The sequence below is a fragment of the Perissodus microlepis genome, chromosome 6, assembly GCF_051167445.1.
Source record: "Perissodus microlepis isolate ML-2025 ecotype Zambia chromosome 6, ASM5116744v1, whole genome shotgun sequence".
NCBI classification, from domain to species: Eukaryota; Metazoa; Chordata; class Actinopteri; order Cichliformes; family Cichlidae; genus Perissodus; species Perissodus microlepis.
Window position 1 is genome coordinate 25,653,804 of NC_140466.1, and position 22,653 is coordinate 25,676,456.

General features: G+C 43.7%; 2 protein-coding genes across 3 annotated transcripts in view; one reads left to right on the forward strand and one right to left on the reverse strand.

Moving 5' to 3' along the window:
- Window positions 1-76: 76 nt before the first annotated feature.
- gatb (glutamyl-tRNA(Gln) amidotransferase, subunit B) lies at window positions 77-22,217 on the reverse strand. Of its 2 annotated transcripts, none has more exons than XM_084931672.1 (13): window positions 22,023-22,217; window positions 19,099-19,252; window positions 18,900-19,013; window positions 14,212-14,413; window positions 13,527-13,649; window positions 13,302-13,415; window positions 7,444-7,528; window positions 6,903-6,947; window positions 6,427-6,619; window positions 6,128-6,261; window positions 735-813; window positions 485-619; window positions 77-400 (listed from the first exon to the last, which is right to left on the reverse strand). In XM_084931672.1, the coding sequence occupies exons 1-13, from the start codon at window positions 22,166-22,168 to the stop codon at window positions 275-277; spliced, it is 1,650 nt and encodes a 549-aa protein (XP_084787798.1). In that variant the 5' UTR covers window positions 22,169-22,217; the 3' UTR covers window positions 77-274. The 2 variants fall into 2 exon arrangements, with proteins under 2 accessions (XP_084787798.1, XP_084787799.1); XM_084931673.1 differs by having other exon boundaries at window positions 14,215-14,413; window positions 22,023-22,214.
- An 83-nt stretch (window positions 22,218-22,300) lies between these two features.
- Window positions 22,301-22,653, forward strand: part of dctpp1 (dCTP pyrophosphatase 1) — a 1,308-nt gene continuing 955 nt past the window's right edge. Inside the window, exon 1 of the mRNA XM_084931675.1 lies at window positions 22,301-22,653. This exon is cut by the window's right edge and continues 955 nt beyond it. Coding sequence (XP_084787801.1) covers window positions 22,401-22,653 — 253 coding nt within the window. The 5' untranslated portion in view covers window positions 22,301-22,400.

Sequence of the window (22,653 nt, forward strand, 5' to 3'; positions counted from 1 at the left end):
GAGTGGACATCCAAAGAAAGACTCAAAATTCTGTTTGTTCACTGGCAAAACAAACTGAACGGCAATGCACCTCCGCTACAGACAGTCACAGTGAAAACTTTATTACTTCTCAAACATAAATACAGACGAGAATAGATTTCAATATTTACAAAATGTCAAAGTCAAAAATAAGAATAGGGGCCTGATTTTTCCATTAGGCCAAAATAGTTTTTATTTTTCTAACATGTCTTATTGTCAGACTGATGCAGTTGCGTCTCACACTACAGTGCGATCTTCACGAGGTCTTCTTCTGTAGAATCGCCCTCACCAGAACTGGATCAGCTCTTCCTTTGGTCTCTTTCTGAACCAGACCCATCAACTTGTTCAGAACTTTTTTGTTCCCGCTTCTGATCGCGTGAACCTGCAGAGAGGCACACAGAAGGATTTTTGGACATGTTTTTGAGATGTTTCACTCGTGATTACACGCGACATTGTGAGCCCTGACCTCATCTGGATGCGAGTCCACCACCTTCTGGCAGATGATGTGCAGCTGTGCGGTGTCACTAACAAGCCCCAAGTCCTGCTCTTGGGTGATCTGCAGGGCTGTCTTGCCTGGTGACCTCCACATCTCCTGGAACACCTAAGAATACGGAGAAACCCGTGAGAAGCAGAATACAAACAAGCGGTAGCTGGGTTGTGTGTGTTGAATGACAGACCGAAAGGGGATAATTGCATTGTCTGTGTAGCTGACCGACCTGCTTGGCAACTGAAGAGGAGATGTGTCCTGCTTCCTGGAGCTCCAGCAGCTCCGCCAGGGCAGAAGGAGAGATTGGGCTAAAATCAAATTAAGGCGGTAATTTAATCACACTTTAATAGATGGACTTGAATTTGTGATATAAATGGTAGAAGAGATGGGGAGAGGATTGCACCGAAAGGACAAAATAATCAACATTTGTGATTTGCCTGCGATGTTTTGTCTTTTCCTTGCCTCCGTGTTTATTCCATAGGCCAGCCGTTCCCAAAGTGGGCTTCATGGAGCATCAGAGGTCTACGATCCATGACCGACACATCCGAAAAATAGTTTTCTGCATCAATAAAAATGTACCCTTATATTGTGTGCATTACTTGCACCAACAAAAACTCTGATATGTTTGTGACACATCATCTCCACCTGTCATGAGATCACCCATTTTTCCTCAGGGGGCAACGAACCGTTGCTGCTGTTGCTGCATATGCAGCTATGCGAATGACAAGCACGGCGAAATATTCGACTCAGTCCACGCTGCGAGCACAAACCAGTGACACTGAAATATAGATGCAGCGTTTTCTGGAGCACAGCAATACTAAAATGTATGATCTGTTAGCAAAACAAAGTTGTGATGACAGCCATGGTGTGCAATTGATCTAAAATTATATACCTGATTTTTGCAATATTAACATAAATAGGTCTGAAATATTTAAGAAAAAGACAATTTTCAATCGTTTCAATAACATCCAAGAGTACAATGGACAAAAATGAAAGGACCACTTTGAAAAAAATATCAGATCTCAATGGGGGAAAAAAAACATTGGCTATGTGTAGTGATATGTAATGTATTAGAAACATCTTGTTGAAAAACATGAAAATGATCAACCTACATAAGACTGAATTAAAAGACACTGAAATCAAAGTGAAAAAATGATGTGACAGGCTAGTCCATTTTGCAGAAATTTTATGTTTAAGGATCTTCTACGGCTTTTTCCAGCTGTTCTAGATTAACTGTCCTTCACCTGGAAACTGCTCCATGCTCTTGAGGCTGTGCTGGGAGACACCATGAACCTTCTGGCAATCGCACATATTGATGTGTCATCCTGAAGGACTTGGTCTACCTGTGCAACTTCAGTAGTGTCCAGGTATCACCTCATGTTAACAGTAGTGACACTAACCCTAGCCAAATTCAATACTAGTGAAAAACATGAGGGGAGGGGATGTCAGTTGCCTCAATCTAGTCTTGAGCATTTAATATTCGAAGATGCATTTTCCTCTTGGCTACTAGATGCACATCACCAAAATGCCAGTTACAAACAATCAGTGTAGACTCTTCTCTGGTAAAACTCATCCAAAACACTCTAAGAGCAGCAGTATTCGTCATTATAAACAAGGGCAGTGATTGTTAACCGCCACACGTTTTTGGTTTAATAGCAAAATAAAAAAGAAAGCTAAAATGGATTATGAAACTCCCAAGCTGTCCGTCAGCCTCGGCGACATCTGTAAGACAACTGCTGCACTGCAATCAACTGAATAAAAAGCAGAGATTTTTAAATAGCTTGAGGTCTTGCACAAATGGTCAAAATAATTATAAAGTAATGAATACATCTCTGAAAATGTTACAGGCAGTATTATAGTGAATTAGTTAAAGTTAAGAATCAACACCTGTGGCAACCCCTCGTGTTTTTTAGTAACAAAAATTATGAATAACTGTTTAAAAATGCAGTGAAGTGATTAACACATTCACTTTACACACCAATCAGGGAGAGAAAGCACAAACCTAGCCTCAGGGCATCTCGAGCTAGTCTGCTCCAAGTGCTGATCTCAAGCCTGGAGGGTTGCATCAGGAAGGGCATCGTGGGTAAAACCTATGGCAGATCAAATAAGTGGATCCGTCTGCTGTGGGAAGAGATTGGGCTAAGATGCTACACGGAGCAAAATGAGCCGTGCCTTCTAGGTCTCTCATTCCATGAGAAAGCACAGGTGACTGGTGCCGCCTATTGGGAGCCTTGACTCTGTTTACTACCCATGTCATTTATGAAATGCAATAATCCTGGAGTGGATTTTATATACATATATATATATATTTTTTTTCCCACTGTAGACAGATTAATACTTCTGTCCAAAGTATCAGGTAGTGTTATCATTTCATATATCCAGCAGGGCTAATATTCACATCATCGCCTCATCTTGTAATATTTCTTTTCGGCTTGTGAGGACAACTGATCAGGATATAAATATACATGAGCGCACTGAACGTATCGGCAAGATCAAATACCCAGGAAGGCACTAAGCTTTTGTGTCTCCTGTCGCTGTTTCCCCATCACCCAAGGCAGGGCCAAGACAAACTACAAAGAGAACGTGAAAAGGACAGCAGCAGGTTTTTGACAAGCATTCGAGTTAGGAATAAGAAAACAGCCGAGTCCAGTGGACTGAAGATGAAAAAGAAAACATCTGATAATAGACCGCCTGTGAGCAAGAAAACTCTCCTTGTGAGCAATGAAGTCGGTTCTTCAGAATCCAGAAAATGATGTTAAACTAGATGATAATTCAGAGGATGAAGGGTGAGAGTGGTAGCACAGCTGAAAACAGAAATCAAAGAATGAACAGATGAGATGAAAATAATAATAAGGTGTGAATATTCTGTTAAAATAGAGAGCTAAAGGTAATGCAATAAATAGTTGATACATCCAGAGTCTGCCACTTCGAGCTACTTCTTCTTCTCTTTTTTGATAGAATTATGCAAACTTAATGAAAGAAACCTGAATATTTCATGACAATTCAATTGAAAAACCTTTTTGTAACAACAGAAGCTTCAGATTTAAGTTCAGCAATAATCTCCCCATATGAATTAGGTGGTTCAGATAAAGTTTTGCTCATCCAGCTGTTGGGGACAAAACCCCCCCAAAAAGGAAGCCGGGATCGAAATAGGGGACCCTCATTATATTTTTTTCACATCTTCATATTTTTAACATTACCATCATGTGGGCCTGGTGAGACATTTCACAATTCTGTCATCATGCTGTCGCCATCCTGCCACAAATATGCCACTTAGTTTCACTCACAGGCAGCCCCCAGCAGTTTCCCTGGTGGATGGGAAGGGGGGGTTCTGGGAGAGCGACATGTCTGAGCTGGATGAGCTCTTAATGACATGTCTGGAGTTTCACTTCTCTAGCTGTCCCACCAATATGCTTCCCAATTTCTCATTTCATTAATCCAAGTCAATGGCTTAGAGCCAGAGGAGCGAGAGGAAATGCGGGCAGGCCTGACAGGGCAGCAGAGGTCATGCATCAGACATTACTGCAACACTTGGAGAACTTTTATTTGCTAACCAACTTCCGGTTATTTCCTCCCTAGCTCCGAATACTCAAAATATTCCTCCAAGTACTTATATGATTCAGTTTCTAAACCGCTTGCCACTCTTTGTTTTTCTTCAACCCTCCTCCTTTCAACCAAAGCCAGTGCAACGTTACGCATAAATAAACACGAGCTTCTTTGGAGTTCATTCGCACACAAATGCTTCACAACAGTCTGGCAACGGCAGATAAAGCAAAGCTCACACAGCATCTGTGCTGACGTCAGTCCATTACTTAAACTTCATGTGTTGTGTAATGACTCCGGCCTTTAATGAGTTCAAAGAAATTATCATTGTGCTCCATTGCTAATCTCAGTTGGACCAACAGCTCAGACGCCTTTGACCGCCCTCATTTTTCTTTTAGCTGCAGTAATTATTGAACTGCCACTGTAGGAAAATTGCTAGACTGAAAGCGCTGAAATTAGTGTTGGACATTTAGCGTCATACAGTGCCATAAACAGAAACGGTGGGAGACAACAGGTGTTATTTATTCATAGCTGGTGGCCTGAAATGTACCTTTGTCTGTGTGTGCGTGTGTTTTTTTTCTTTAATGTTTCAAGTGTAAAAGGTACCATGGCAACTCGTTTCATACCAAATCAAAATCTCTTTAATGTCAAGAGTGTTTTAGAAGATCTTCAAGCTAACAGGCTTTCTTATTTAGGGAGAGATCAAGCCTTCAAAAAGCAATTCTCCAAAAAGCTTTCTCACTGACAGAATTAATGAATATCCCAGCTTGCTGTTGTATAGTTATGGATGAGAGTTATTTATGTATCTAAAGCTGTAGTGCTCTCCCTTTCAGATAAACATAAAAAAGCCATCATTCAGAACACTCCACCGCAAAGATAACATCTCTTTTTTTTGGGGGGGGGGGGGGGGGGGGGGGGGGGGGGGGGGGGGCGCTGAAAGGTCATTAATCCAGTGCAAATCATCTAGGGTGTAACTAGTTCAATAACTTTGGCTTTAGTGGCATCACTCAAAAGTCTGCAGTTTGTTTGTTTTTTTCTGAACAACTGCACTGCTGTTAGGATCAGCTGTTTGACTTGAGCCTTACAATGATCAGCTTATTCAAAGCTATGTGTTTATCAGCTGATGAGTTACTTCCTATCACACACACACACACACACACACACACACACACACACACACACACACACACACAGACACACACATTTCCCTAGCCGCTTACCCTAACCATCAAAATGAATGCCTAACCCTTAGCCTAATTGTAACCCTGACACTAAATCCACATTTTGAGTCTCAAAAATGCCTTCAAACTCGTGAGGACAGGCACTTTTGTCCTCCTAAGTGACTGCTGGTCCCCACAAATATAGTAACGTTCCAATTTCGGGTCCCCACAAAGATGTCTAGTGGGATTTTTTTGTAACAAAGAATCAATTTCTTTGTTAAAAAAAAAAAATCCCACTACAGTGGAGTTTAACTTGTCAGACCAACTTATCAGAATTTTAATTTCTCAATGATGATGCTGTGAATGATGGTAAGGGTAAGGTTGATCTTTACACTGTGGCTGCTCCTCTCTTTCAGTCCATCATAACAGCTGCACAATCGCCTCCGAGCCAAAAAACAGTGTGCATAATGTTTTCCAGCAACATAATGTTTAGACAGCAGCCCCGGTGTGTAGCTGCAATTTAACAACTTGAAAGAAACAGCTGTAGGTCCCACCTTTGTTGGGATTTCTGATTAATGAGACAAATGCATTGCACACATTCAGAATATTCTTATTTTTTCTTTACATGAGTTTCCTGACACTCGAAATCCAGTTCATTTCTTTTATTTAGTAGTTTTCAGTCTGAAACAGACTGGGTGCTTCAGGGTCTAATGAAAAGGTGGAACAGAAAGGACTGGTTCACTCATTCAGTCACAGGAAGAATGTCGAAATCCCAAACAGCCAACTAGGAGGTTGTGAGGCAACAGTGCTAACCACTGCACCACCATGCCACCCATGAGACCCCAAGTCTTTACCTGGCGGTTAGATAAATGCTCATCCTGGAACTTGGAGCATGTTTATGTGTCAGTCTGTGTCTCACCTTTGGCACACACTCATGTCTTGCTGTTTGAGGTGACCCAGCAGCTCATTTGTTACCCAGCCAATCACCTTCCTTGGCTCCTTCTTGGTTGCCTTTAACACAGCCTCAAAGTAGTCCACCAACCCATCTTCATTCTACATTGACATAAAAAAGTGATCTAATTAGAATCAAACAAGCAGAGCTCATCAGTATACAACTACATCCTGTTAAAGTCCAGCAAGCTACACGAGTAAGACCTGATCAACTACCTTTTCTCCCACTGGCTGGTTTCACCCAGTTTCTCCCACTCAGAAACTCACCACCAGAGTGAAGCTGTGCTCAGGTAGGATGCCGTACGTTTGCACCAGCCTGTCTCTTTTGACACTTGGTAGCTCTGGCAGCCCTTCCTTTATCTTCTGCACCACTACCACCTGGCACGCATCAATGCCAGTGGGCAGTGATGCATTATCCTCATACAGAATCAGAGGGGGCAGGTTGGGCTCTGGCATAAACCTGAAAAAAGCAGGAGGGGTGAGTGAAAACAGGGAACAATGTTTTATCAGCAGTACGGGTAAGTTTGGGGGAAAAAGGTCGTCTTGTGCTGTCACTTGGCCACCTGATCATTCGACTCCATCAGCCTTGAACCTGTCAATCATTCCCCTACCTAAACTACAACACATTCAACGTCGGTTCACACTTTAGGTGAGGTCTGTTTAGCTACCTGTCAATCTCCAGACCCCAGTGAGAGGATCTTCCTCTGATTTTATAAACACCTACAATATGAACTTACACTCACCTGTAATCCTGAAGACCCTCTTTGTCCCTCATAGGTAGAGTCTCCCTAGAAGACAAGGTGGCAGTATCAGAAATGATAACTCAATATGAGAAGATCAAACAAACATGAAAATACTCAAAACAAAGAATGAACATATGTGTGGGAATCCCTTTCAGTGAGCCTGCTTTTCTTCAAACTAGTGGCGTCAGATCTGTGACCACTTTCACAGGAATGAGAAGAAAGACCCACAGGTCATCACCACACACTGTTTAGCATGCTTCACCATGTACCTCGGATATACAAGACCTCATGGGAGGGAGGTACCAGAGGATGATCAAGGCCTCAGCTGCCTTATTCTGTGAGCTCATAAGCTTGTGAGTAGCACATAGCTCACAGATAACACAGAACGACGGCAGCATCCAAATGGCTCTATTCATCATCATTACCATGATGGTTCGTCCTCAGCAAAGCTCACGACTAATGAAGCAGGCAGAGATCCCAGTCACAGGGTGCTGTAGCGGTTACATCTTGGCATGAAGACGCTGCTTTTTCATCCTCTTACCCTGATTTGGAATCATACGCCCGGGTCTCGTTTTGCACCGTCCCTCCTCTCTGCAGGACATCAATCTGTCTCTGGATCTCGTAGTCTGATGAATATCAAGGAGAACATGAACACAAATACAGAACCGCAAATATAATTTGGTGCTAAATGCCAAACACCTGCTGTTATACGCCGGTGATCGTTGACTCTCTGAGTGCTGCCACATTAGAACTCTGATAAACAGCCTTTTGTTTTCCCTGTGACTTTTAAATATCAGTTCAGCCGCAGAGTAAATGTGAAACAACTTAATTGATAAATAACTGAAGCACAGCGCTGCTATATGCCAAAACGCACTTCCAAAACCTGCATCTCAAGTACTGAAATTTTCTGAGACTACTAGCTTGTTTGAAGTGAAGCTCAGTTAAAAATCAGCAAAGTTATAGCTGACACAAAATCTATGAACAGCTGCAAGAAGTCAGTTAATCATCACATGCTGCTATCACGCAGCTAATTGTTTGTGAATAGCTGTCAGTCCAAAAAACTTACGCTTCACAAGTTACTGTCAGTTTCAACTATGCTTCCTGTCTTAATGCCTCTTCATGAATCCAGCAATTTTGCTTTTACTAAACTGGGTCTATTTCTAGGCACTGACATAGTAAAAATATGATGGTTATGTCACACTACGCATGCTTTTTCTTTGCTTTTCTATAGCTATCAAATGAAAAAGAGGAATGTATAAAGCCACATGAAAGGGAAATATTGGAGTAAAAGTAACATGAGATTTATTCCTTCCAAGGCAACCAGACTGATTGGAGACTTCGGGAAGTTAGGGGTTCAACCAAGTAATAATCTGGTACAAGTATTTAGTTCATGGATTTAATTAATAAATGCAGCATGACAATTATGTTTTCATAGAGCTGCTAGTCAGATTAAAAATGACAAAAGTTAAAACTTTTTATCCCAACTTTGCTTCTTTCAGCGGCTCCATTTAGGGGTCAGCAGAGGGAACCATCTGCCTCCATCTCACTCTCTTTCTGGCAGCTTCCTCTGACACCAACCCTATGCACGTCATCCTTCATGACCTCAATGAATCTTCTCTGTGGTCTTCCTCTTTCCCTCTTACCTGGCAGCTCTGTCTTCAACATCCCCTATCCATTATATCCACTTTCTCAACCTTGCCTCTCTAATCTTGTCTCCAGACTGATCAACCTGATGTACTCATTTCTAATCCTGGCCGCTTTGGTCACTCCTAATGACAAATAAACATCTTCAACTCTGCCATCTCCAGCTCGGCCTCCTGTCTTTTTGTCAGTGCCACCATCTCCCTCTCACTGCCATTTCATAAACTTTGCCTTTCACTCTTGCTGCTATCCTTGGGTCCAAAATCACCTCTCTTGTGTACCGTCCTTTGCTTTGGATGGTTGACCCAACATATTTAAACTCTTCTACCTTTACTCCTTGCAGCTTTGCGTTACCTCTGCCCCCTTCTCACTCACACGCACATGTATTCTGTTTTGCTTCTACTGACTTTCATTGCTCTGCTCCCCAGAGCACACCTCCACCTCTCCAGCCTCTCTTCCACCTGCAATGTTGTCTGCAAACATCATAGTCCACAGAGTCTCCTGCCTGATCTCATCTGCCAACCTGTCCATCAACACTGCAAACAAGAAGGGGCTCAGAGTAGACTTACCTCAACCTTGAACCCATCTGTCACTCCTACTGCACCCCTCACCACTCTGTACTCATAAATGTCCTGTACCACCCTCACATAGTTTTCTGCCATTCCTGAGTTCCTCATGCACTTCCACAGCTCCTCTCTTGGCATCCTATCATATGCTTTCTCTAGGTCCACAAAGACCTCAGTGCAACTCCTTCTGACCTTCTCCATCCTTCTCCATCGACCTGCTCAAAGCAAACATCTCATCTGTAGAGCCCTTTCTGTGCATGAAGCCATACTGCTGCTCACTGATCGTCACCTCACTTCTTAGCCTTGCTTCAATAACTCTTTCCTATAACTTGGTGTGGTACATGGTATGGCTCATCAAGTTATCCCTTTTTAGTGACTAAAGCTCTGCACATCACCCTTGTTCTTGAAAATTGGTATCAGTGTGCTTCTTCCTCATTCCTCAAGCATCCTCTCATTCTCCAGCACTGTGTTAATCAGTCTGAATAAAAAGTGCATTGTTCTCTCTCCTAGACATCTCTGTACCTCCAAAACTATCTGTACAAAGTTCTTGGATGCTGCCTCTTAATTCTCTTATTCATCTTTGGCAAATGAAAAACTGTCTAGATTGTATTCCTCCACCAACCATGGGTGAAGTTTGCACCCATGCTATTTTATTATGATCAAGGGAACATTCAGCAAATGTTTAATATTTGTGACACAGGGATGTAAAAATAGAAGTGATTTCACTTGATTGATTGTAAAGGAAATGTAAGTGTAAAAATTTGAGAGTCAGCTTCCAAGTTTTGGATTTTTGGCTAATAAAGCCAATCTATAGAACATCTGCTACATATGTCATGTCAATAGTTCAGCAACTTAATAACTGTCCAAAAAAGCCATTCATGCAATCTGAAGAAGAAAACACTGACAGCTTGTTCATTTTACCTCCGCTTTTAATACAAGAGCCATAATCAAAGTACAGCAGCACTGTGAAGTATTACAATATAATAGCTGCACTACAGCCTGTGTCAAAATCAGCTCAACATATCCTAGGCACAAGACATCTTGACCTGGACAATATTACCACAAGCTGGTAGATGCAGCTACCACAAAACGCAAAACTCTATTTCTAAACACTATTTCTGTCATGGTGCTGGGTCGTTGGCCCAGCGTTTTGTGTTTTATGATTATGTCCCTCTGTTCTAGTTATTCTGTGTCCTCCCCCCTTGTGTCCGGTTCGGGTTCTAGATTTCCTGTTTTGTTCTGAAGGTCTGTGTCTGTTGTCATTGTGTTCAGCTTGTCTCCTCCGGTCCTCATGTGTATTGGGTTCAGCTGTTCTTCCCTCCTGTGTGTGATTAACCGATTACCTTGTGTGTGTATATTTAGTGGGTGTCGGTCTGTGTTCGTTGTCGGCTCGTCTGTGTTCCTTGGTATCCTGTTCCTTAGTCTGCGTCTCTCTGCTCTGCTCTCCGTTTTGTTAAGATTTCAGGTTTGCTCCTTAGTTCTCCCAGTTTAGGTTTCCGTTGTTAATCTCTCATACTTCGTTGTCTGTTCTGCCACCTGTAAATAAACGTCACTCGAAACATCAGTCACTGCCGCATTTTGGGTCCTCCTTTTCTCCAACACCACACGGCTCACCCTGCCAGCCGTGACAGTACGAGCCGACCAAACATGGACCCAGCAGCATCCGCACCTTCCCAGGAGTTTCGGGAGGAAGTACTCGACTCTGTTTCGAGGTTGGTTAACCTGTGGCTTGAACGTGAGGGAGAGGAATTTCACCGCGCTGTAGAAGCCAGGCTACAGCAGCTAATTTCTGCTCACCCCTGGCTACTGGACTCTCTTCACCCGCTCGCACAGGACTTCATTCTGAATGAACTGCACCTTCACCCTCCAGCCGCTACCGCTTCCCGACCCAGCCCGGTGGTGAATGTTTTGCACTGCCCGCCGGGCAATCTGCGGCCCGGCCCGCCGGAGGTGGAATTACCCGGCCGGTCGGAGCTATCCCCGAGAAGGAAGCGACGTTCACGCCGCCGACGCCCATCGCCACAGCCGGGTCCCGAGACTTCTGAGATGCCGGCTGTGGTGAGTGGAAAAGACACTTTTTCTGTTTCGCCAGACCGTGTGACTGTTTATACCGGGGCTGTGTTTTTTGAGTCAGCTGCCCAGCCGGTAGCTCAGTTAGCTGCCCAGCAGCCGCTAGCTCAGTTAGCCGCTCAGTCGTCACCTCCATCACATTCAGCCTCACGACCCATAGTCCAGTTACAGTCACAGCCAGACTTATTGGACACTATGTTACAATCCATAGCCCAGTCAATAGCTCAGTTGGTAGAAGACTCATCAGCCTTATTATCAGCTCAGCCGCCTATTCAGCCATTATCTTCACCAACTCCTCCTGTACAACAAGTTAAGTCAGTCCAACCCGAAAAGAACTATTTTTCATCTGTCCATTCCAAGCAGAGAGACAAACCGCACAATATTGTAATCAGTCCTCAAAAGCTGGCCAGTTCAGAGACTGTGACGCACTTCAGGGCCTCCCCAGAGGCTGGGTTTCAGCCCCCAGCCGACTCTGGACCCCTGGAGGTTAAGAAGCCAGCTGAGGACCGCACCCGGCTGTCGCTGCCTGAGCTGAGTCAATGCGCTGTGCAGCTGCAGTCTGCTTTGTGTTTGCCAGAGGCCACCGTGCCTGCTGGTTCTGATCTGTTCCTGCCAGAGGCCCGTGCGCCTGCTGGTTCTGATCTGTCCCTGCCAGAGGCCCGTGCGCCTACTGGTTCTGATCTGTGTTTTCCAGAGGCCCGTGTGCCTGCTGGTTCAGCCCTGCGTGTGCCAGGGGCCCCTGTGCCCCCTGGTTCAGTGACTATTTCCGCTGGGGGTTCTGGAGAGCCCGGCCAGCACTTTCCTGTCTCCGCCGGAGGGTCCGAGGGGCCCGTCCAGCCGCCTGTCTCCGCTGGAGGGTCCGAGGGGCCCGTCCAGTTTCCTGCCTCGTCAGCTGGAGGGCCCGAGGAGCCCGTCCAGCTGCAGCCTCATCATCCTCGCCGGCTGCAGCTTCAACCACGCCGCCGGCAGCAGCAGCAGCTTCAACCACGCCGCCGGCAGCAGCAGCAGCTTCAACCACGCCGCCTGCTGCGGCTTCATCCTCGCCTGGTCCGGCTTCAGCCTCGCCTGGTCCGGCCTCCGCTTCAGCCTCGCCTGGTCCGGCCTCCGTCTCACCTGGTGCTGTGGGGGCCACGCAGCCTTCAGGTCCCAAACTGCCGCCTCGACATCGGCGGTCATCTGCCAGGCCGCTTGTTGGGCGTCATCGTCGTTATGGACGACCTCCCAAACGCCGCCGCTGCCTTCCGCGCGGCCGGCCTCCGGACTTGTGTCGCCGCCGCCGTTGCTGTCCGCACGGTCGGCCGCCTGAACTGTTTCCCCGTCGCCGCCGTTGCTGTCCGCACGGTCGGCCGCCTGAACTGTTTCCCCGTCGCCGCCACTGCCTTCCACATGGTCGGCCCCCGGAGATGAACTGTTCTAGGCTCCTGAGTTGTCAGCCTCCGGGCCGGCCTCCTGAACTATGTTTTGGGACCCTGTTCAGGGACTCCAGTGTGTGTTGTGTTTTGGACAATTCTTTTGGATCACTGGAGCTTCTTTTTTGTTTGGTTTTGGTCCCTCCGTCCTGGGCCCCCCGCCGCCCGCCCTGGGTTGGTCGTCTGTTTTTGTTTTGGGCTGTCTGGAGCCAGCCCTTGGAGGGGGGGGGTACTGTCATGGTGCTGGGTCGTTGGCCCAGCGTTTTGTGTTTTATGATTATGTCCCTCTGTTCTAGTTATTCTGTGTCCTCCCCCCTTGTGTCCGGTTCGGGTTCTAGATTTCCTGTTTTGTTCTGAAGGTCTGTGTCTGTTGTCATTGTGTTCAGCTTGTCTCCTCCGGTCCTCATGTGTATTGGGTTCAGCTGTTCTTCCCTCCTGTGTGTGATTAACCGATTACCTTGTGTGTGTATATTTAGTGGGTGTCGGTCTGTGTTCGTTGTCGGCTCGTCTGTGTTCCTCCGCCAGCCGTGACAATTTCATCCTGAACATGACCTGTTTAAATGTCAACTAAAAAAGGACTAAAACGTGTGAGCAATCATGCGTGCAGTTAAGACCCTTTCAGATAAAGTAAATTCAAAAAATAAATGAATGAATGCCTGAGGCGCTTTCTGCTATCCTTGCTACTGAGTCTCAAACTTTTTATCGGTGCTTACCTATAGCTCTGGCAAGGTATCGAATGCTGTTGATGTTCTTCACCTCTGTCCTGACGCCCAGTGGCTCTCCGGGTCTGTGCACCGAGACGTTGGCATCCACTCTCAGCTGCCCCTCTGAGCAAAAAGAGGTAAATAGATGCACGCGGAGAGAGTTAAGTTTAGGTTTAGAAGTGTGGCAGCTTGGAAGCACAAGAGAAGGAGAGAGACAGAGAGTGATTTCCATACCAGACATGTTGCCTTGACAGGTGCCTAGAGCTTGCAGGATGAGCTGCAGCTCTCTGACAGCTGCAGCAGCCTCCTCTCCACAGCTCATGTCTGGCTCCATCACCAGCTCCATCAGACCTACACCTGAAGACAGCAACGTTTCACATCTCAAGGGTCTGGAGCTCAGTGATAAACCCTTGCTTTGTTGATTAACCTAATATTAGTTTTTTAAAATCAAAACATTATTACTGGAATTCTATGACTTTTCCAGCTGCTGCTGCTGTCTGTCAATCATAAAAACATCTTCTTAAAAATAGTTTAATTTCTTAATCAAAAGATGGTTTAGGAAAGTCAACTGCCAAACACCTGCTGCTACACACTGGCAGCCCTCAGGCCTCTGACACATAACTCTGAGGTTTTTCTTCCAGTGATTGTTAAATACCAGTTCAGTGGCGGAGTAAACAGCTAATCAATGAGTAGTAAATATGCAGTAAATACAGTATTTGCCGGTGTCCAATTGTTTTTAGCTGTAGTTCTTGATAAAAAAATAAATCAAGCAAAGACCGGTTTAGCTCAGTGACGGCTTTTAAATGGCATCAGGACAATCACAGGAATAAGCTGCTACTATTGGATGTACAAGACAGATGAGCAGGACTGATTTATCATTGATTTTTTTTTCATTGAGCAGACTCTTCCTCTGTACTGCTACCTGCTCTGTTGAGGTCTATGAGTGTCTGGCTGCGGACGTCATCGTGGAGACTCTTGCCGCTGTCCTGTTCCAGCTGAATCTGTTTGATGGTCACATTTTTTCTCATCACCTGGTTCCTCTTTTTCCCTCCAAGGAAGCTGTAAGTAAGCACGCCATCTACTGCGATTGGCAAACGTTGTTGAGTGATCTGGTATCCAGCCTAAAACAAGAAAATACAATACAAAAAAATTCAATAAAAAATAGAACCTGAAAACATGCCCCAACTTACTGTGTGATTAAAAGACATGTCCTATAATTATTATGTTAGCTGCTATGTGAATTAAAGTATAGTGAAATATATGAGTGCTGGATAGCTGGTTGGTTGAAGACTGGTTTGTTAAATGCCAATATGGCCCACATATCTCTGAGGAATGTTTCCGGCACCTTGTTGAACTGGTGCCATGAAGAATTAAAGCAGCTCTAAAGGCAAAAAAGGGTCCAATCCAGTACTAGCAAGGCATACCTAATAAATTGTCAGTGAGTGTATATGTGTTTAAAATAGGAATTTCATCTCCTTTTTAACTGAATGAAGAAATGATCCTTCAGTTTGTTTAACCAATACATCCTTTTAATTAAGACTGTTTCGTGAAGTCTCGCAGTAGAGTTTTTGCAGCGTCATGGCTGCATGTAAAGGTCTGGCGCGGAGCGTCAGTTAGACGCGGCGATTGGCTCGGCTGTCATAATGCAGGAGGAGCTGACATTTCACTCAAGGTTTCTGCTCACAAAAGCACAATATTTCATGAGCTCCTCTATTCCTAGAAGAACCTGCTGCCCCGAGTATTAATTTCGACGTTACCATGGCAACCACATCACAAGACCTAAACATTAATCATACTTATGCTAAGGAGACTGAGGACGTGGGAGAAGAGATGGGGGGGGGGGCTGTTAGTCTGTTTGTACAATGCGCCTGATCGACACAATCAATCACTTCCACAACTCCTCCTTTTAAAAGAAACAGGAAGAAAACAACAAGATTCCTGGGGATGTTCTTTTTCAACTTCTGCTCCTCTTGGTGGATTTGATCTGTAAATCTGCAAGATTTTGTGACTACCGTTGCAGCTCATCAGAAATCCCCCCTTTCCCACTTAATCCTTTCACGAGTTTTGTCTCTGGTCATTGAAAATGACAATTTCTGCAGGCGAAAGTGCAACTAACTACTGACATTAGGGAGCATCTGAATAAGTGGAGACCATTTACATTTCCTGCATAATAAATCAGCTGCTTTTTGGATGAGCCATGTTTACTGTTAACAGCATCCTTGTACCCACATTAAGCTTTCGCAATTACTCTGTGACAGCACACGGAGCCCTAATGAGCACTTCCTGAGACTCGTACAGATGCATGTCTGCTCACACGCCGTTTCAAGCAGGATCAAATGCGCACACACACACTTTCAACTCTTTTCCACATTGTGAGCCCCTGAGTCATTTTCTGACTCATTCCAAAGTCTAAACAAACAAGACTCAGTCGGTCGTCTAATTCCTCGCCCCTGCACACCGATGTTTTTCCTCGGCTACCCCGCCGAGGTCACGAAGACATTTCATTTCTCTCATTAAACACAAGTCAAAGCTTCAATGGCCAGGCCATGTCTGTTTATTTGGAAACTTAATATCTCAAGGAAATTGTAATTATTTAGATGAGCGTGGAGCTGCTGAGGCATGTTATTAAAGGGCTGTTAAAAACTTTATATATGTGCCTTGCCTGCCATTTCAATTCAATGAAGGAATGCTGCTCGGACAGCGGCATTAATCATTTAATGAGCAACTGTGGTGTTTTACAAAATGCAATCAGGGATTTCTACTGGAACATATCAATAATGTACAATGCAATTTACAAATGTATTTTTCAAGGGCGGGATAATTTCTCCCTCGATCCTGTTCCACGTTTGGTTTTTACGAGCACAGACTGCACTCAAACTTTTGGTCGAATGTGAAGAATATTCCATCATCTGCATAATTAAAGCCACTCTGACTCTGAGATTATCAAGCTGCTTCACTGAGACAGACCACCCTCTTTAAGCAGCTGTGAGAGTAATGGAAACTATGTGATTATAAAGCAGACTACACTAGGTATTTAAAACATCAATAAGGCTTTGGGATAAAACCTACCGGCACGAGTTCTCAAAAGAAAAATAATAATCTTAATCCTGCCGTGTGTGTTGAGGATGAATCCAAAGGAGATGATGTAAAGTTCTGCAAACATGCAAGAAAGCGAGAGGAGCCCAACAATAATCCCCGCGCTTCTGGAGGGGATTTTGCTGGAAGATTGATGAAGTTTGAGAGGAGACAATGTATCATTTACAACAGTGAAAATGTGCACTGTTGCCACAAAATCAGTAATTCCCCTAAAATTAAACGGGAGAACGTCAGTCTGTAAAGATCTGCATATAATGGATGTTCTTCATCATGCTTATGCAGTCACATCTGCACACAATAAAGTCAAGTTAGATGAGAAAGTAAATAAATAAAACCACCAGCTAAAGTTTTTTGTTTTTTGCTTGCTACTCTCCATAATCAACTTCTTTGAGCAGTTTCATTGAAATATGGTACACTCCAAAGAAAATGAAACTTTTATTTAGTCCATAATTACCCTCTTCATTACTTTGCCCAAAGCTCTGTTAGCAAAATGTCTTACCAGGGCTGGCTACACTTTGAAAACAAACTTGAAAAGTAAAATTCTCTTACACCTTTCTTTTGAGAAATTTCTAGATTTATTAGCAGGAGGTCTCTGTTGGCTAAGTCACTGTAGACCTCCCATGACATTTTGTCTGTTCCATCCAAGCCTTAAAATGTCATTTATAATGGCAGTAAAATTACCCCAGGGCTACTGAAGGGTTGAGAAACCTTTCCATGCAAGCACTCCATTCCAGAAAGCAAAGTGAATATGACTTGGGCAAGACAGTTTAATGGAAATATCACCGTTAAAGAAGGTTTTTTGGGAGGTTGGGGTATCTCTTCCAGTATTGCTACTATTCAGCTTATACATCCTGCCGTTAGATATTTAAATACTGCATGCCCTGGCCCCCTGTGACCTACTCCTGTGGGGGCCATACCTGCTGGGGACGTTTAGCAACCCTCCTTACCTTCTTTCATGTTCTCTCTTACATGTCCTGTTTTTTTTTTTTAATTTTAAATAATATGTTTAATTTAACATTCACTTATTAATTTTTCTTCTCTCACTTCAAGATAAAAAGTTTTTTTTCCTCTGTTTTTCTATTTATGCATGACTTTGCATGTTGATACACACCACAGCATATAGACATTCAGCAGCCAACTATAACATTAGAGCCTGCAGTCACAAAGGCCTTGTCACTTTTGTTTCCTTCTTTTCCCATTCGGTGCATTTTTCTTTTCTTTTTTTAAAGCCAATCCCCAGTGACTTAAAAAAGTGCAGAGGAGATGAGAATTAGCACATCCAAGTCTGAGTGCGTATTCCAGGTCATGGAGCAATTACTGCACCAAGTGATGGGAGTTTAAGCATCTTGGGGTCTTAAAAGCTAAATTAGGAGTGTGTTTGCTTTGCAGCGGGATGCTGTTTCGCAACACCTTTGAAAGTCCTGGTTACTGAATTGGATCTCTTGGCTGCATTTGTGGTGTTGATCTCTACTGGCATGTTTTAAATGCAATTTTCTGACCACCAGTTTTGGTGTGTCAAAATCTAGTAACTTTTGTATTATGCTTAGCAGGTATCTGTGGTTCTGTTTGTGAGATGCTTAGCACTCTACTCTCTGGGCTTCAAACCAGCAACATGAAGGCGGCTAAGATGATGCTAACAAAATCTCCAAGCAGAGCTTCAGAAACCTATGGCTGACATCACGATGGCTTTGTCCATTTTTTTTTCTTTACATACACTCTATGAGTTTAGCACACACTCGAACTTTACACTGCTACAAGTTTTGGTTTGGCTGGATCCGTTCTGCTGCTTTAAGAGGGGGTATTCAACAGTAACCATATGGATAGTTTCAATTAAGAGTGCGATAGCCAACATTACAAAACACAAACATCCACTTTAAGAAAATGGCCGGCAGCCAATATCCAAATAGAGCCCATTATTGGTTAATGACTGGAGATCATTCAGCCTCTGCTCACCCAACTATTTTACTTTCACTATTTAATTTACAATTTATAATATTAGCTCACAGTTAATATGATAAGTTGTGAATCTGTGCAGTTCCATCCAGTTACTTCATGTATGGTTTTTCCAATTCTGATAATGACTGAAATTAAGTAAATAAAAGAGAGCAAGCACCAAATTAACAGCATGGAGGAGGCAATGACCTGTGGATAATAAAAAAATTGAAGTGAACTGAAGGAAATGAGCTGGCAAGTTAAAAGCACTGGTCATTTTCAGTGTTATTTTTCTGTGTATGTGGGGAAAACACTGCTTTTTGCTTCTTCTGCAAGACTTGCTCACCATTTAAATTAGAGCTCACGGCTGGGAGAGTTCACCGGAACAGTTGTGATGGAAAGGCGGAAAGCAGACGAGCACAGCTTGCATAAAAGTCAAAGCAAGGAAGCAGCGTGGAGGATGATAATGAGTCCTGTCTCTTAGATAACCCCTGTCTCCTGTGCTGTCACTCTCCTTCCCACCGATCCCTAGATGCTGCACAGAAAGTAAAAACTGAGGACAGGAAAACGAGAACTTACAGGGAGGTCAGCGTAAAAGTAGTGTTTCCTGTCAAAAAGCGACTTCCTATTTACGGCGCAGTTAAGAGCCAGTCCTGTCATCACCGCTGCTTCGACGCAGCGCTTGTTCAGGACCTGGGGACACACGGGGACATTATGGGGACAGATGATCTAAGAATGACAGGTTACGTTTATTCTAATCACATGAAGCATAACTTACAGGTAATGTGCCGGGTAAGGATGCATCGAAGAATGACACCAGGGAATTCGGAGGAGCCGAGAAGCGAACCGGAGCGCCGGAGAACAGCTTGGTACTGGAGTTAATCTGAGCATGAATTTCCAAACCCACCACGCCGACCAGCTGCTGGGGAGCACTGAGACACGCGGTACAGAAACAAAAAACATGAAAGAAAATTCAACTACACAGGTGGGCTGTATTTGTGTACTATGGCAAAGGAAAATACAATCTGGCTTAGAGGTGTTAAGGAAATGAGCAAATTTTGTGCGGGTTATGGGTTTGAAGTGTGTTTAGATGCCTACAATTACACTTTATAATTGGCAGTGCTTTTGATGTACACTGTTTTCTCACAAAGGAAGCAAAAGCACAAAAGAAGTTGAAGAAGAAGAAAAAGAAGAAGAAGACGTTTTGTCCTTTTCCAAAGAGTTTGCAAGGACATCTTCCCATATGGCTCTGAAACTATGTTCAGACACTGGGACCTTTCACCTTGAAAGGCCTTATTCTGTCAGTTCATATTCTACTTTAATAAATTCTGCATTCAATAATGTATGCAGAAACCTGTGTTTTGTTTTGTTTACAGCTGTTGTCAAATAAGCCAGAGGCTGGGCTTGGAGACTATAACTTAACTTAAGCCCTAAAAACTTTATTCTGACCTACAATGTGGCCCACAGGAACAAATGTGGGTAGGCTGCAAATGACACAACTTTATGAAACTACACTTTCTCAGTTCATTAATAAAAACTTGAAAAACGCCATAACAGACTCAAAGATGAATGAACGGCACAGCACGAGTCAAAACAGCTGTTCAGTTTCTGGCTTTGCTTTTGAAAAGTTAGTGTTTCCACTTCTGGTCCCACTTACAGTTTCTTGGTAGTGTTGTGGTGTCCTGACAATATGAAAGTTAAGCTCACTTTCAGGCACTGAGGATTTTTTTTTTTTTATCAATCATCTAAATGAAATATAATCCTAACAGAGAGAGTAAATAATAATCTTCTTTAGGGCTGTTCGATATAACGATATATATCGGATGACGATATAAAAACATCTATCATTTCATTTTACGCTATCGTTTGTTTGGTGGTGTCGCAAAATAAACTGTTTACGGCAATATTTTTTCATCGTTCTGATGGTCACTGTAGTGGCTATATTAATTTCTTAAAGTTCTCTCTTTCTCTTATATGTAATATAACCACACTACGGACGGACAAGCGCCTGTTTTTATGCGTTGTGGTTAGCAACAACGACGGTAACACCTTCGCGTGTCCGCTTGTTTATGTTCCACATAAACCTTTCACAATAAAGCTCAAGATCCTGTTGAGACTTTTCAAAATAAACTGAATCGCGTGAAAGAGCATATTATTTATGGATGAGAAGTAAAAAAAAAATAGCTTTTTGCTTGTATCTAGATACAAGCAAAAAGAATTGCAGCCACAGTTATATCTGTGACCAATGAGAAAAACTAGTAGGAAAGCTTAGTGTCTGCGCCACAACAGATGTTCTACTCAGGTGGCACTTTGATGTTCAATTCAATTCAATTCAATTCAGTTTTGCTTATGTAGTGCCAAACCACAACCACAATTGCATTAAGGTGCTTATACTGTAAAGTAAAGAGCCCATAATAATACAGTAGTTATTTAAATTGCATTATGTTGTAGCCTTGATTTAATATCCTAAAGGAGTGTGACTGGTACATAGTGGACTGATATTGTGTAGTTTCTCTCAGCTGAAACATGCACGCAATCCTAAAGCACTCTTCAGAGATGAAAAGCTTAAAATGTCTGTCTGCATTAATCTGTTTAACTCGTGGCATCCTGTTATTCAGACACAGACTGCATTTGATGTATGATACACTGCACGACAGTAACATGATTTATGCCACAGATGTAAGAGGCTTGGTGAGCATCCTGAATGAAAGGCTCAATATTGTCTTATTCTGTCTCCGTGTAATCTTTCACATTGCACCACATGTTGACGTCATCTGTTATTACAGTGTTCTAACGGCATCCTGTGACCATGGCAGATGGATAACTTGTCTCTTCGAGTGACAAAAGCACAGAGACTGCTGTCTGTACTGTTGCCTTAACCCTTTGAAAAGCTAAATAAAACTGATAAAGACAACATCGCCTATGCTTAGCAAAAGGCACCCCCTGGTATCACCAGGTCTCTAAATGTCCTCCTTCATTACACCCATGAATTTTCTCTGTAGTCTCCCTCTTTTTCCTCCTGCCTGACAGCTCCATATTCAACATCCTTTATCTAATATAGACACACAATGTGTGTTTTTTCCTTAGCTACTCTATAGCTTTCACATAAAACAGAGCAAAAAGAAAAATAACTAATTTTAAATTGGGCTAGAAGCATAAAGCCACATGAAACTGAACTATTTAAGTAGAATAAAAGTAACATGACATTTTTTTTTGCTCCAAGGCAGCCAGTTGAGTATCCAGGAAGTAGTAAAAATAATCTGGTACATAACCATACCTAAACTGAAACTATGATGGTAGTTTTTTAACAAACTCTTTTTTAACAACTTGGATCGAAACCATCCTCTGCTAACTGTTTTTAACCGAGCCACAAGATAAAGCTTATACTCCAAATGTCGTTTAAAAGACTAATAAACGTATATTAAGCTGTTCGACCACATGAATGCATAATGTTCAGGGCGTATTTTGTTGATGAAATCGCGTATCATGTCGCATACGCAGTAATGTTCTTTTGTCTGCAGTGTTTTTCACCAGGCTGACAAGTGGAGGCTGCCGTTAATGACTTTTCTCACCCGGCTGCTGTTAATAAGAAGACCCTAAAGAGGTATTATTATAGCTCAACACCAAGGCAACATGCAGGTTAACCTGCAGGTCAGAGACGATAAACACACGCACACACAATAACCCAGCACCCTTTCTTACCTTCGTGCCCTCTGCGGGAGTTGAGCGTGGCACTGTGGGCTTGTGGTGCTCACGGCCCTAACTGCGTACGAAGCCTTTGGACGCAAGGCTGATATTTGTTTTATATTATTGAGCAGCTCACTTGCTGCAACACAGGAGGCAGCCATGTTGGTGTCGCTGCTCTGACAAACACGGGAATTGTAGTTTTTTTAAGCAGCAGCTAGCAGTTAGCCTACGCCGCTAGCTGAGGTTTAAAACTACAAGCCCCAGCATTGTGTATTTTCCAGCTTCCGCGTAAAGAGGCATCATTTCCGGTTTGAGAACTGGCGGGACTTCTTCACTGGATAGGAGAGCGGCGGGTTGTTTACAAGCCTCGGAGTTTGTTTAAACACACAGAAAATGATGGCAACAAACGGAAAAGACGCGTGTGGGGTCAATGAAGAGGCGCACACAGCTGCGGTAAACGGAGATGGTGCAGAGGCGTCGCCGCAGTCGAAGCGGCCGCAGAGGTTCACCTTCAGCTCCGAGCCCTCCATCGAGGATATTAGGCGCATGCAGGCCGATTTTACGGACGAGCGGGACTGGAACCAGTTTCACCAGCCCCGCAACCTTCTGCTGGCCATGGTCGGGGAGGTGGGCGAGGTGGCAGAGC

Coding starts and splice junctions, on each gene's coding strand:
- gatb (XM_084931672.1), bottom strand. CDS start 22,168: ATGGCTGCCTCCTGTGTTGCAGCAAGTGAGCTGCTCAATAATATAAAA. Junction 19,253..22,022: donor CTCCCGCAGAGGGCACGAAG/GTAAGAAAGGGT, acceptor CGCGTGTCTCAG/TGCTCCCCAGCAGCTGGTCG. Junction 13,650..14,211: donor AGACCTCAACAGAGCAGGTA/GCAGTACAGAGG, acceptor TGCTGTCTTCAG/GTGTAGGTCTGATGGAGCTG.